At 39.3% G+C, this 15,829-nt stretch overlaps 1 protein-coding gene across 1 annotated transcript; it reads left to right on the forward strand.

Annotated features, from left to right (window-relative positions):
* Positions 1-4,442: 4,442 nt before the first annotated feature.
* Positions 4,443-8,617, forward strand: SMIM10L1 (small integral membrane protein 10 like 1). Its single transcript, XM_023741576.1, has one exon. The coding sequence runs from the start codon at positions 7,234-7,236 to the stop codon at positions 7,435-7,437; it is 204 nt and encodes a 67-aa protein (XP_023597344.1). The 5' UTR covers positions 4,443-7,233; the 3' UTR covers positions 7,438-8,617.
* The last annotated feature ends 7,212 nt before the right edge of the window (positions 8,618-15,829 follow it).

Genomic DNA, 15,829 nt, shown 5'->3' on the forward strand with positions numbered 1-15,829 from the left:
TAACCCAGTTTAGATGTAGCCAAGGAAGATTATAGTAATGAAGAACATCCCAGAGGGCAGAACCAGTAGCCCCAGAGAACAATGGATAAGGGAGCTCTTCCCAGAGCCAAAACACAAGGATTAAACAGGAACTCCTCTGTGAAGAAAGTGTGAGGTGCTTCACAGTGCCCACCCAGCAGGGTTTTGTTATTGCTATGGGCAAATGATGGATGGCTGTGATCCGCCTATTCTTTTCTTTTCTAACTGAGAGGGGGGGTTATTTTTCCACTTAACCTGCCCCTAATCAGTAATTTTATGTTTGGAGGTGAGGGATGGAGGAGGGCATCTGTCTTGTATTTTTTGTGTTCATTTGTTGCCAGACAATGAGGGACCACATGCAGAAGTGACAAAGAGGACTGACTGCTCATCACCCAGAAATTGTAGACTTTCAGCTGATATAGTAACTGGACACGACTTTGAGTTGTGTCCCCAGGGAAGAAGTATGACTGTGTTCTATGTGTAGAAAGAGGGTACATACAGTGATTTAAGAACAGGCATGAAGACTGTGGCAGATACTGTGCAGCTCACCGGAATTCTTCTTCTTCTCTTCTTTCTGAGCGCACAATACCACATTTCCCAGTCTTGCCTGCAGTTAAGAGTGATGAAGTGATTGGGTTCTAGCCACTAGAATGGAGAAGTGATGTGTGAAAACTATATGCCTAGCCCATAAATCCTGCCCCACCTCAAACACACACACACACACACACACACACACACACACACACATCATGAAGAATACCCTCTAGAAGATATACTGATGTTTGTGAAGACTTCTTCAGCCTGAGTCTGTGAATAACTGCAGAGAGGATAAATAGAACACTACTCAGCTATAAAAAATGACGAAGATTGCTTCGTAATGCTATGGAGTCATTCCCAGTTATATTCAGTTAAAAAAGCAAGATATGAATAATGTGTATAATATGCTACATATTACGTAAGAAAGAATGGAAAGCCTAATCAAAAACTAATTTTAAAAAATGGTTACCTACAAAGGACCAAAAAAAAAAAAAAAGTCACCTTCGACCATTTTGAAGTTTTGACTCTGGTACTATGTAAATTACATAATCATAAGCCAAATTAAATCAAAACCAAAGGAATAGCAATCCCTAAATATCAAAAGCAAATTAAAACAAACAAACCTGTTTATCTGGTAGGTGATTTAACCACAGAAGAAGAATTGTCTCAAGTGATTTTAAAACACGTTAACTTGGCTTTTTAGCCCCAGTAGGATATATCCTAAAAACAAACAAAAAAAATCTTAAATTGTTTTTAATAAGTATGTTGCTAGAATAACCTAAGTATTATTAATTTATAACTCTTACACACAGAGATACACACAAGTAATGATGTTAATGTGGTGTTGTTACAGAACACAACTTTCAGAATGAGGGAAAAAAAGTGTAAAAATCAAAGGAGTTAAGTAATAATCTTGTAATCCTAAATTTGAATTGGAACTATTAGCATGGACACATTGAAATAAAAAAAAAAATCCATTCTAATCGTTCAAGCAAAATAAGACATTTATTATTAAAAGGTATCAGAGAATCACTTCAAAGTCTACAGATGCAGGTTCAAAGCTAAGCATTTAGACAAAATGCGTGTGTCAGATGTTTTTCTACATACTTGGTGCCATTCCCAATTTTCTAAGCTCTCATCTTTACCACAGAAACATAAACACTGGAAATAACATTTCCCATAATCCCTAGTCAGTTAAATCCCTCCAAAAAGAGACCTTTTGCAGAGAAACCGTTATTTCTTGGTCAGAAATCTAGACAGGCACATATGCATCCTGTCTAAAGGCATACGGTTTAGCCAGTAGCTTGCAAGCGTCCTCTTAGGAATCATCCACTTTGGGCTAAGAGACACCTAATATCAGAAGCTCCTTTCAGTGGCCCCAAATATTGCCTCTCAGCTTCTGGATACTCTGCTCTATTCTCAGTCTCAGCCTCTCTCTCTCTCTCTCTCTCTCACACACACACACACACATTCATTTTTCTCTTTATGTTTCATGTTGGTTAATTTCTATCAACCTATCTTCAATATCACTGATTCTTTGTCCCTGCTGTGTCCAGCCTGTTGATGAACCGTCAAGGGAATCCTTCATCTTGAATGAATAACTAGGTTTTTCATTTCTAGCATTTTCATTTGAGTCTTTTATATAGTTCCCATCTGTGAAAACTTCCTGTTTGTACATATTATCCACCTTTCCTACCAGATTCTTTAATATATTAATCATGATATTTATTCTTTTATTGTACTTCAGGTGAAGGTTTACAGAACAAATAGTTTCTCATGAAACAGTAGTACACATATTGTTTTATGACACTGGTTAACAACCCCATGACATGTCAGCCCTCTCCCTTCTCGGCCTTTCTTTTTTGGTGAAAATATACATAGCCAAAGATACACCATTTCAAAAATTTCTACATAATCATGATTATTTTGAAAGCTCCTGTCTGATAGTTCCAACCTATGGGTTATTGTTTTATCTCTGAACAATGGGTGGTGTTTTGCTTGTATGTGTGTGTTGTGTTTGTAGTAAATATCCATAAACAGGCATGCTTCTTCTGTCAGGTCATTAGTGTGGGAGGCTGAGCCGATCAATTCTTTTTCGCTGCATTTAGAGTCAAACTCCTCCAGTGATAGAATGCCGCTACCTTCTGCTTAGTGTGAGGACTGCAGAGTTGTGGTGCAGTGAGTTCCCTTATGTGGCCTGTTTTTTGGTTTTTGAAAAAATAACTTAGGGGATTTCCTAAGTGACTGTCTATCCCCTAAGGATTTGTTCGGCCCCCATCTGGCTAGGGTGCCTGCCTGGTGACAAGGAGCATATGGACTGGTTTATAAAAACCCTGGAAACTGGAGCTCAGAGAGCTTTTTGCTCTGAGAGCTTCTCTGGCTTAGAGCTGTCCTGGATGAGAGCTTTTTGCTCCAAGAGTTGTCCTAATCGAAAGCTGTGCTGATTGACAAAGGAAGGGATGCGCTCCATTGTCTGAGAAAAATGAAAGAAAACAAAGATCTCCTGGGGACTGTGAAGATAAGAGTTCATGTTTAGCCATGATAATACTCTAGTGAGAATGATAATGATGCCAAACTGTACATAGCAAAAGCCATGACAAAAAGCAAGGAAACAAGTCCTAGGTAGACACCCAAAAGAACTGAAAGCAGAAACGCAAACAGATCCTTAGACACCAGTGTTCACTGCAGCACCATTCACAACCGTCAAGCAGTGGAAACAGCCTAAACGCCCATGAACAAATGAATGATAAACAAAATGCGGTACGGACAGACAATGGAATATTACTCAGCCTTAAAGAGAAATGAAGTCCTAATACATGCTACAACACAGATAAACTTGAAAACATTATGCTGAATGAAATGTCAGTCGCAAAGGAAAAAATACTGTATAATTCCCCTTATATGAAATATCTAGGATAGGCAAGTGTATAGAGACCAAAGGTATCAGTGGTTACCAGCGCTGTGTGGGAGGGAGGAGAAAATGAGGGTTCACTGCTTGGCGGACCCTGAGCTTCTGTTAAAGGTGATGGGAAAATCCGGAAAGAATAAAGGTACTGGCTGAACAACATGATAAACTTAGCTAATGTCACGTATTGAACATGTGAAGAATGTGGAAAAGGTAAACAATTTGTTACATATATATTTACAATAAAAAAAGCAAGAAAGAGAGAGGGCTCTTATTCGAACTTCAAAAACAATGTTTTGCCAAATCTTTCGCCAGACTCTAGGTTTTCCATCATGTCAAGCAAGACATCATCTTCCCCAGTATTATCTGCGAGGCCTGGCTCAGCTTGCTGTTCCCTAATATCAGGATCACTGACTGACCAGAAAGGTAGAAGGTTGCTACTATCTACAAAAGCATCACACCTGGCTGGCTTTTTACCATAAAGTGAATCAAATCTGCTATAAACATTGGAAAATGATACATGATAAAGAGAAAAATAAAGCAGATTATAGTTTCCATGGCCCTCACACGCTCTCTCTGTTCCCATCACCAGTCTCCATGGATCGAGCTGCAGATGCTTGGTGTGTCTCCACAAGGAGAGAAATAACATAAAAAACGAAGTCAGAGACACAGCAAATAGAATGTGTGCCTCTAGGTCGAAGATAAGCAGATTCTCTAAGAGCAGAAATTTACTCACTTCTCACTGCCAAGTCATGTTTGCTTCAGGTCTTACAGTGACAGGTCTCTGCAAAACACTGAATCTACTTACCATTGTATGTTAAGTAACAAGAAAACCAAGAGCTCCAACAGAATCATAACAATCACATGACTAATTCTATATTTCATCCAGAGGAAAAATGGATGAGAAAAAATTGGCTATCTTGAAGCCAAAGAAAATTATTAGACAGGTAGCAAACCAGAGGGTTGAGTGACTGATTAGTGTTCAAAAGAAAATTGTGCTTTTTTCTAGTCTGACATTAATGTAAGTTAACAGTGTGGGGTGAACACAAGTATAAAAATATTATGTAGTAATAAACACAGCTGACAAACACTGCAGATGGCTGAACTGACGAGAAGTTGGTCAGTTAAACGGATCTTGCAATGCCTGAGTCAGTCAATGAAGTTTACCGGTAGAGTGAAGCCATTTACAAACATTCTAATCATTCTCCTAATACAACCATCAGCAAAATAGCTTTCATTACAATTGACATACCTAGAGAGACAGATCTTAATCTCTAACGTTGTATCCAATGGTTTACTTCCACATGACACGATTGACTGTACTGTCTTCATCCAGAAATTGTCAGGTGTTGTTATGGGACCTCATCATTCAAATCCTCATGATATAATTTGCTTTCCTTTCAAAGAGTTCTTCAAAGAGTGTAAAAGTTTCCACTAAACCTCAAGCAATTTCGGTGTGTGATAGTGACCAATTTGTTAGCATGCAAACGTGGGACAGACTGCCTTTCACTGAATTGCAATTTGTCCTTTGTCTCTTGGCTTAAGTCATTCGGATCCAATGCTTGCATTATGAATTCATTTCGTACATATTAGAGCACTTATACCAACAAATTGTCAAAAAAAGGAGTTGAGAATTTACCAATTTTGTTCTTTGAAGACCCACAGAAACTTAAGACTTTGCAAAAGGACTATCATAGAAAATGAGCCATCAGTCCTAAAACTGGGATATAGAATAAAAATAAGGGAGTAAGAAAGGCTAAGTTGATTTAAGATATGTGTTATTTTTAATAGCTGACTTATATGTGCCTATATGGCAAGAAGTGTGGATCAGTCATTCAAGTCTAAAGATCAAAAGACAGGATGAAAACCACAACCGTAAAATAGTGTTCCTACCCCACCCTCTTGATGGAAATCCTTCATCAGCTCTAGAGCATCCATGAGGTAGGAATTAAAGCTCCATGATTCCCCTCTCACTGGAATAGGATCTCAACCTAGCCATGTTATCAGCTGAAACCCAAAACCTGTTGCTGTTACGTCAACTGACTTATGGCGACCCCATCTGTGTTAGAGTAGAACTGCAATCCATAGAATCTTCAATGGCTGTAATCTTACACAAGTAGATTGTCAGGCCTTTCTTCCATGGCACCACTGAATGGATTTAAACCACTAACCTTTCAGTTAGTAACCAAGGACAATCATTTTTACCATTTAGGCTGCCTTACGTAATCAGTAGATAGTTGCTATTTTCCCCATGGGATCAGGGTAAAATACAGGATTTTCATGAAGTTAGCCAGAGCAAGAGACAGAAGAGGAGTGGAAGAGACAATGAGTCGACAGTTTAATGTAGTTGGAAATGGAAGATCTAGGGACTTGATCATTTCTGTGAGCCGGCATGGTTCTACGCATTATTCTTTCCATTCTCAGAGAGAAAATTGTGTACTGAGAGAAACTACCCATCTCCTGGTTCTCAGAGTTGGTTGTCATTCACCTTACACTGCTCTTAGGTTTCTAAACCCACAGCTTAGAAGTCGTCTTGAACGGCAGTCAGTTGTCTAGTTGCTGTGGGGGTATTGGTGCAGCCAAGTAGCAAGAGAAGAAAAAAATAATGGCCGTGGAATAGGACATTCTAACTGTGGGGGCACAGAGTTAAGATCTACAAATTTCACAATAGCATGTTATTTGTACCCACTGTACCATAAGTAGGATGTATAGAAACAGAGGTATTCTAGGATACAATAACTGCTTTGAATAGCTACTATAGGTATGCAGTACTGGGTGAAATGTGGGAATTTGAACAATGCTTTTCAGAACTTTGATCTGAAGGCTATAATCAAAGGTCACATATCTGAATAATCTGTGGATGTGGAAATTGTCTATGATGAAAAATACAGTGTTTGCTGTTTAAATTGAACGATTAATAAAGGTAACGAAATGTGTATCATTTAAAGCGTCTCCAGTAACACCAGGAAAGCACTGTAGCTATGGCAGATCAATTGTGGTATTATAAGGGTATTCAGGGTTTGTATGCAGACGTTTGTAACATTCCAAGCCTTGGGGCCCAGCCGCATGTATCACAGGTGCATCTCCATACATAAGTACTTTTCATGGATTTACGTGGGTGGAAAGCGACATTATATAATACAAAAAGCATGTTTCTTTTCTTTTTGCTTAAGTGAGTGCGTAATTTCTATCACTTAGAACTGAAATAGCCCTACTGCAATTTTAAACATTGAAAATAGACCATTAAATGCATAGCTTGAGACTGTGACCCTTAACAGTAATGGTATGTTAAGAATATCGGGTCTTTGTACCCAGGCTGGCTTATTATGCCCTAATATCCGAGTTAATGTTATGAAATCAAAAGATTAACAGTCCTAGATAATATCCCAGATCACACAGCAAAGTGCAGTTTTAATCCAGGCCTTGCCCCTTGCAAACACTGTGCCCGAGGGCAAATTACGTAATTTCACTTAGCTTCCTTTCTTCCTTTTAAAGTGGAAATATCTGTATATCTATCTCTGTGTACAATGTAAAATAACAAATGTACAACATTTATCCAAATAAGTCGGTGCAGACCCATCACGAGTTAAACGCTAAGTGGCAGATACCATTAGGAAAGGCAGACAGGAAGGGGCGGAGCGCCAGCGGCGGCGGGGGAGCCAGCGCGCCTGCGGGAGGCTCAGGTCCGAGCCCGGCGGCCGCGTAGTGTCAGCGCCCGTCCTCGTTCCTGACTTCGGCTGGAGGGCCGCGAGGCCGTCAGCGACGCCGGGTGCATGGCTACGGCGGCTCCTTCGGCTTTGGCCGTCAGGGCCTTGGGGCCGGCCGCGGCCTCCTGCTCCTACGAGGTCTTCTGCAAGGGACTCTCCCGCACCCTGCTCGCCTTCTTCGACCTGGCCTGGCAGCTGCGCATGAACTTCCCGTACTTCTACATCGCGGGCTCCGTGATTCTCAACATCCGCTTGCAGGTACACATATAGAACCATGATTAAGCTGCTTGTATTCGAGCCCGGCGCGACGGCGGACTCCCCCTCAGCGACATCGGGAAGTGGAGCTGCCGACGACGAGCCCCGCGATCTCGCGATAGTGCCGCGGAGCTTCCTTGCCGCGCTCCCGGATGACGCGGAAACCCCGGATGACGCGGAAACCGAAGGGACGCCAACCGGAAATAGGCGATTCCGAGAACGGAGGAAAGGTTCAATTAAGACCCACAGAAATATTTAATGGGACGAACTTAAGAATGTGAACATGGGCGCAGGGTAAATAAGGAAGGCTACTAAAATTTTCAGAAAAAATTACAGTGTACAACAAACTCACAGTCAAAACAGAAGATCAGTAAACTTCAGGAATACTGGATTGTATTGTATGCAATAAACTGAATGATTAAGAAGCTGAAGATAATAGGCATATAATCTGGAAAGCGTATATTTCTACATCCCACAAGAGAAAACAATGACAGTAAGAAACTCTAGGTGACTAAAACAACAATTAAAATTACCAGAAAGGCATCCTCCAAATAACAGACATAAAATGCTGCAGGATTTTGAACAGATGGTGGGAGTGTAAGACAATGGATTCTATTTCAGTATCTCTTTAAGTAGGAGTGGGTGGGTCAAGACCTTGGAGCCAAAGAGAAGGAAATCCAATCACAGACAAAGCTTAGTATTCGATTAACAACGTTTAAGTAATCATAATAATGTAAATATTGTTTATGGCTGCCATCTTTTAAGGGAATACTTAATTGTGTTTACAGAATAGAATGCAAATGTTACCAGCCTTTGATAATGTAGTAGTATAGTTGGCAAGTGGGGATGTTGGGGGGGATGATAATGGTGTCCTTATAAAGTGGGAAGTTGAAGAGATACTATGTGTGAGAGGAAAAAAAAGATGTATTTTATTTAAAGGAAAGTCATAAAGTTGCTAAGATACCGATATAACTATATTAAGAGGGAGGAGGGTAGGGGAGAATAGCATGAAGTCAACAGGAAATGCCTGAAGAAGGAGAGTTCAGGTGGGATGTCTCAAAATGAAAAATTTAAAGGAGTTTCTGACATATTTGAATGTAGAGACAAATTTTTAGTTTTTCAGAGTCTGTTGATGAATTAGTTATATGTACATAAAAAAATAAAAAGCTGAGGCAGTTATGAACCCCAGGAAAAATAAAAAGTTGTTCAAGAGCTATATTGCATGCATCAACTGTGAAGAATACTAGTCATAAAGCAAAACCAGGCCTCTTGCCATCAAGTCGATTCCAACTCATAGTGAGCCTATAGGACAGGGTAGAACTGCCGCATAGGGTTTACCAAGGAGTGACTGGTGGATTCCAACTACCGACCTTCTGGTTAGCAGACGGAAGCTTAACCACTACACTACCAGGGCTCCAGTAGTCATAGAGTCAGTCCTAAGTAGGTAAACAAGGAGCCCTGATGGTGCAGTGGTTAAATGCTCGGCTACAGCTGCTCACCGAAAGGCCTGCATTTGGAACCTACCAGCCCCTTAGTTCGGGAGAAAGATGTGGCAGTCTGTCCAGTCGGCTTCCGTTAGGATTATAGCCTTAGAAACCCTATGGGGTCGTTCTACTCTGTCCTGTAGGGTCGCTATGAGTCAGAATCTACCTGACCACAATTTAATTAGGTAAACACTGAAGGGTGTGTGTAATGGAGAGTCAGTCAAAACTTAATATAGAAAAATCAAGGAAAAGCAATATAAACGTTATTCCAAAAAATGGAGGTAACTACAATGAGAAACCACTAAGAGCTCAAAGTGATTGTCTGGAGAAGGGAAGTCAGGAATGGCTACAGAAGAGGCGGAGGACTGCTCTTTTCACTACCAGTCTAACAGTATTGTTTTTTTGTGCTATGTATGTGTATTTCTTTGATTAAAAATTAAGTACATCATCTTTTTAAATTTCCTGGGATAATTCTAACGTATGTTGCCGATCAAGAGCCACAAAAGTAGAATGGGATTGAGTCTTTAAATCAAGCAGACCCCTGTTAAAATACAAACTCGTTTTGTGGCCTTAAGTGAGTCCATTAATCTGCCTACACGCTCAGTTTCCTCAGCTGTTAAAGGTCAGTCTGAGAATTGGAAATAAACTTGCCTTAGTGCTTGATCTATACACAAACAGTATTTGTTACTACAGAATATCACATGAAGATGTGAATAAAACTAAAAACTCCGTCACAAACAGGATGTCTGTTTTTCCAGTGGATGTTGTCATTCCCAAAGGAGACATGTAGGGCACTGACTAGATGTTGGGGGCTCGGAGGGAGCCTTCAGGAAAGTGCATGAGACATTGAGCCAGTGTTGCCCAAGAGAAAAATTTAGATCTTTCAATGCTCTGTATTTCGCTAATTGTGTCCAACAGACAAGTATACTCTAGCATGTTAAAATACTAAGTGCCCCTTCCAGCACCATGCCTAGCTTTGGGAAATCATTCCTCCTGCTCTTGATTTGTTGTCTTCAGCCAAAATCTACTGATCCTCCTCTTTCCCAGTTACACTTCGTTTTGCTTTCTCTTTTTCTTCTGATGGAAATTCTACCCATGTTTTAAGGCTAAGCTTGGATGTCACTTTTTCATTAAGTTTTCCCCAAATTCCCCTGACCAAATTAGATGTCACTCCTTTTAATCCGTCTAAGGGCTGTGTTGGTATCGACCCAGGCCATTTTCATAGGCTGTCTTAGTTTGTGCATAATTGTACATTAATTCTCTGGGGGTTTGGGCGGGAAAAAAAAAAAATAGTAATGTCCAAGAAGACAGGTTTCTTGAACGGTAATATCTTCCCTTGGTAATTACATATCACAGAATGCAGGAATAACAACATTTTTGTCTAAAATAACAGAAAGGTAGTTCAAACACTGAGATAATTTAGTAATACCAAGGGACTTAAAAGTGAAGGGTCTGACTATTTCCCAGAGGTACTGAAGTCCCAAATTGTAATATGACAGAATTGTGGCTGCCCTTAGCTGGAGTGCTGAGATACAGTGGAGCAGCTACATTTGGATGGCTAGAACATGTGCTTCCTTCAGTCTTTTCAGATCAGTCATTTGTTACGCTGAAAAAAGGCACTTTAGCAGACATTACCGTATCCTCCAACTAGAAACCTCTGTAAGGAAAGTTACAGTATTTTATCCAATTTTATAGCCTGTAGGATCAGCAAACCCATTGCCATCAAGTCAATACCAACTCATAGCAAACCTGTAGGGCAGAGTAGAACTGCCCCATAGAGTTTCCAAGAGTGTAATCTTTAGGAAGCAGACTGCCACATCTTTCTCCCATGGAGCAGCTGGTGGGTTCAAACTGCTGGCCTTTTGGTTGGCAGCCAAGCCCTTAACCACTGCGCAACCAGGGCTTCTTATCAGCAAACAGTAGGAACTAAATGAAAGCTCTGATTTATTATTTATGCTTCACAATTACTCTTAAACCTAGATGTGCGTTTTTCTTCCCACATGATGCAACTCAATGTAGTTTCACAGGGGAGAAAAGATTTTTGCCCAGTTACTCTAAATGAAGCACCATTAAACTAGTTATCCTAATTTACAAATAATTGTATTTCTCTTGGCACTCTTCCAGGTAACCTCTACAAGGCCAAGGACTTTGTTTGTTCACTGCTCTGTCCGCAAGCCTAGAGCACTGCCTAATGCAGAGTAAATAAAAATTTGTTAATGAATGACAATTTAGTTGGTTATTCTACACATAGTTAGCAGTCAGTAAAGGAAACAAAAGATACATTTGCCCTGATACTAAGATGATTAAATTGAGCTCTTTTAGTCCATTGAGAATATTGATTGGCCCAAGAGACCTCTCGAGGATGAAGAAGCAGAGTCGATGTGATCATGATCAATAAAGAAAAAACTAGTTTATGAAGTGTAACCAATAAAAATGCTGGGGAATTGCAACTATGTGTTCCTACAGCTTATAGCTATAAAAGGAAAATATTGATCATAGTATATATAAACTTAAGATTTGGGGAAGATTTTTTAATTCAGAGTAAAAAATATGATTACTTGACTAAAAGGGCATAGCATCACATCATCACTGTTGTTGAGTTTAATTTTTTATTTTAACCCTTTATTTTCATTTTTAATGCCAGGAACTATGCAAAGTTATTTACATAAACAAGCTCCATAATTCTCACACATACCCTATGAGAGAGAGATTTATCATCATTTTTCAGATAAGGAGACCGGGATTTAGAGAGGTTAAGTAACTTTCCCAAGGTCATGGTAACTAACCACACTGCAGTTGAATCTCACGTTCATCCCTAAAGATGCATTTGATGAGTTTGATTTTTAAAAATGTGTAGTTATTTCTGAATAACCCTGTTTCTTCTTCTAAACAGGAGTAGTATTACCTGAGTCATACTTGGTGATTTTTTAAAAAATAATTGTTGAGGGCTTTCTGTATTAAGATATAAATGTTCAACATAATTTGAAACGGAAATTCAAGTATTTTACGTTCTCTGCTGCCTAAACTCGTTGGCCTGTGGGGGAAGAGAGGAAGGAGTAGCGGCTTAGAGGGAGAGAGCCACAAAGGCATTTTCCCAAGAATGGAAAGGAAACAGTTTTCTTCCCTACACAGAGTATAGGTCAGATAATCGTGAACGTTGAAATCATGTCTCTTGCTGCCCTGAGGAGCCCTGACTGAATTTTCTGTGACAGAATCTTACAGCCAGTTTTAATCAGAGCTTTTCCTCGTGGAAAACTTGAAGCTTAGAAAGCAGTCTGAAGAGTAGACTTGGTAGGTTTCCTGCACGTGAACCAAGGGAAGAACTGCAAGCACTGTTAGAACCCCCAATAACTGGGCGTGGCTGAGTCACATCGGTCTGCTACCTGGGTTGTTATGAGTGTGGGAATTTCTTTCCAGTTTTAACAGGAATTCTTGGTAGCCTATTTCCCAGCAGGATTCTCACCAGACAAGGTAATGAATCTTTGCAGCGGAAGTCACATCCTCCCCACTACCCACAAATACGCATCTCAGCAATGCTCTTGGGACAACTGAATGCCCAAAGCATATTCCTGAATGTCTACTACAAGTGAGAAGAAAAGAACTGTGGAGTTCTTGATAGCTTAATTGCAGGAGATCTGAGGAGCCTGCTGCCAGTTTCTATCCCAGTTTCTAGAGATATTCAGTGAACATTAGAAAATCTTGACCATCCTTATGGATTTCAAGCACCAGGTATGTGGATTTATTCACAGTAAGGTAGAGTGCATCAGTGAACAACAAAGAGGAGTGGAAGTCTGTCATATATTGAGTGAGGGAGGTTGGATATACCTCTTCCATGAACTAAAGTGAGGAAAAATAAGTCATCACACAATTAAAAGGGCAAAAATCACTAATGAAACAATGTACCTAGAATGACTTGAAATCATTTGCACAGAAATGTGAGATTATGCCCAACAGATAAACAAAAAGATACTTAGATGGAAATAAAGCTTTTTTGTGAGATATTTTTTTTTAATTGATAAAAAATCAACCTTTGAAAGCATTCAAACTGAAGTCAAACATAAATGTAATTCATCAAAACCTTGAAATTCATAGGCCGGGTCAGACCTATATGAAAAGGAAAATAAGTTATTTCTAGAACTATCATTTAAACATGGGCCTAAGAAATAACAGTGCAATGTATACAATCGTGCCTCCGTTTCCTGACACCTCATTGGTACTCCCAAAATGGCTAAAATTGAAAACAGCCCATCTGTTACCTGGTATTTAATCTACAAGTGACTCCCAAAATATTGTCTTAACTTTTTCTCTGAATTGATCGAACCAAACATCAGATCAATTTTTTGAATGAGGGTTTATTCTTCGCAGTCCAGCACTGGACATAGATGACTATAGACAGCCTTCACAATGTCCGAGGTGAGTGAACTGTAGAAATGTGGGTTTTGCAGATGGCCCTCTTGTTTCTGTACTTCAGTTAAAGAAGTCCCCTGGCTCAGAGGACGTGAGAATTAATGAAGAATAACACACAACGCACCTGAAGCACCAGTGATTTAACACTGCATGGTCTCTGAGATCTGTACTGATCGACACGTTTTCACTGTGACATTTTCTTTCAATGAAGTTTAAGACGACATGGCTTGGATGCTCTAAAATATCTTCCCAGCTTATAAATTCTAGGCTTAGGGCAGGCCTCAGGCATAAACCTATTTTGTCATTGGAAACAAGTTGTTTGCAACTTTTCTTTAAATCAGTGGTGTGGGCTAACTGAAAAAAATAATTCATTACATCAAGACCATTAGAAGTTTATTTGTGGCAGAAGCAATTGACAAGAAAGCAGTGACAACCATTTTCCCAATAATTTGGTCCCAGGACAGGATGCAGTTCTCTCCAGATTGCATGGGACTAGCTGTGGCTGTGATAGTAAAGGCTGTTCTCCGATCGTGGTTTGGTTTTCCACCAGAGGCTCTCATGAAAGCGTAAGTGCAGAGCTTAATCTCAAAATGCCATTTAAATAGGGGGGAATGGAATACATCAATAACCACAGCCTGTAGCCCAGGCTTCATTTTTAAGTAGTTATTTTCTGCACTTCTACTACCACTTCTAAACCAGGGTTTAGACCCCTGCTCCTAGCTCCATCTCTCCAAGGTTACTACATGAGAAGCAAAGGCTTAACCCTAGTGAGACGTTTACTCCTAAATACCACCATAAGAAGCAAGGGCTGAACATAATTGTTTCCATTTTTTATATACTGGCTATTAAAAGTTTAGTAACACTAAGATGTCAAAGCTAAAACTAAATGGAGCGCCTGGTGGATTCCACTTGCCAACTTTTTGGTTAGCAGACAAACTCTTAACCACGGAGCCACCAGGGCTCCCAATGTGCTTAGCAACATGTAATAAGCACAAAGTAATGTTTTAACTTTTTTACTGAAACCAAATTATCCTCAATGTTTGGGCCTAACTATAGCCAGTTTGATTTCAATTTCACCTTTCCTAAAGCAAAATAATCCCACTTACAATCATTAGGAAATTCCTTAGGTAGTGTCCAACAGAACGAATGCAGTTTTTAAAATCTAAATCTCCACGTGGATCTCAGAGTGCATTTCTCACCATCATCCTCTCATCCTCATCATGGATACGGGGGCGCAGCCCCGCACAGATGTGGTCACAGCATTGTTTCCTCGAGCAAGAGTGCACTTTACAAAGCCCTTTTTATTCTTACATTCTTTCCATCATCAGGCATAACCTACTACTCCATCAAAATTAATTTACAACAACATGTTTCCAACAGTTTTTATTTTATTTTGTTTCTACCATCAAAAGATGATTGCAATTGTAAGCCCTAACAAAGATGTCTCATTATGGATAGTTTTTAAATATGTTTACATTTATCTATAAAAATTACTATATATTACAAACCATTATATTCAAATTAGAATATCATTAGCAAACACAATTTTACTACCTCCTCGCCTTAATATTTACATTTTCAGCAACTTCGATTTATTGTATTACAAAAGTCAAGTTAGTGCTGTCTGTACACACAAATATGTCTAAAATCTACACAAATACGTGACGTTCGCTTGTAAACTTACCTTTCTGTTCTTACTCCTGGTGAGTTGGTTGGTTGTTTTCTCTGACAAAGAACACTAGTTAGTGTTCATGGTGTGACAAAATATACCCCTTACATGCACATGCGCACACACCCACACCCACACCCACACCCACACACACACACACACGACAACACATAAGCTTAGTGTCAAATGTGATTTTGATATTTTTACGATAGAAATGTAAGTATTCTTATGCCCTTAGGGATAATTATCCAATTTATTCTTAGATCTAAATTATAAACATTGACAATTCACAAGCCCATTAATTGATTTGTGCCATTATAAAAATGTGTATTTTAATTCCTTGAACTGGCAATTAGCAAAAGGAATAAGGTGTCTAGGAAATCTAAAATGGTCGTAACTTGGGGTTTTTGTTTTCAGTTTCATTTTACAAATAAGCTTATTTTTCTCTTATTCTAGAAGGCTAGTTCCTATTCAAGCTTGGATACATAATGATAGAATGCTGTTTTGTTTTAAAAGTTCTGTCTGGTATCGAGATTATGTGCTTCCAGCGTTTGTATTCCTTGATTTATTTTTCACTTAACGCTCTACAAATTTTCTTCCTACTCCAGCTTGGAGGGTATTTTCATTTCTAAATAATCATGTTTTTTTTTTTTCCCTCAATTGTAATTACCAATGTAATTTAACAGCACATATAAAATTAATACGTGTGCAATATATATTTTATATTCTTCTTTAGTCTTAAATATTTTCTTGTTGGCAGCAAGTATTACAATGACAACGATGCTTGCTCTTAAAAAAATCCCACATTATGTCAGCTGGCTATGTGAGTAAATTGTTAGCTTATAGC

This window comes from Trichechus manatus, unplaced genomic scaffold, assembly GCF_000243295.1.
Source record: "Trichechus manatus latirostris isolate Lorelei unplaced genomic scaffold, TriManLat1.0 scaffold00184, whole genome shotgun sequence".
Lineage (NCBI taxonomy): Eukaryota > Metazoa > Chordata > Mammalia > Sirenia > Trichechidae > Trichechus > Trichechus manatus.

Excerpts from the sequence above, each read along its gene's own strand:
- SMIM10L1 (XM_023741576.1), top strand. The coding sequence starts at position 7,234 with ATGGCTACGGCGGCTCCTTCGGCTTTGGCCGTCAGGGCCTTGGGGCCG.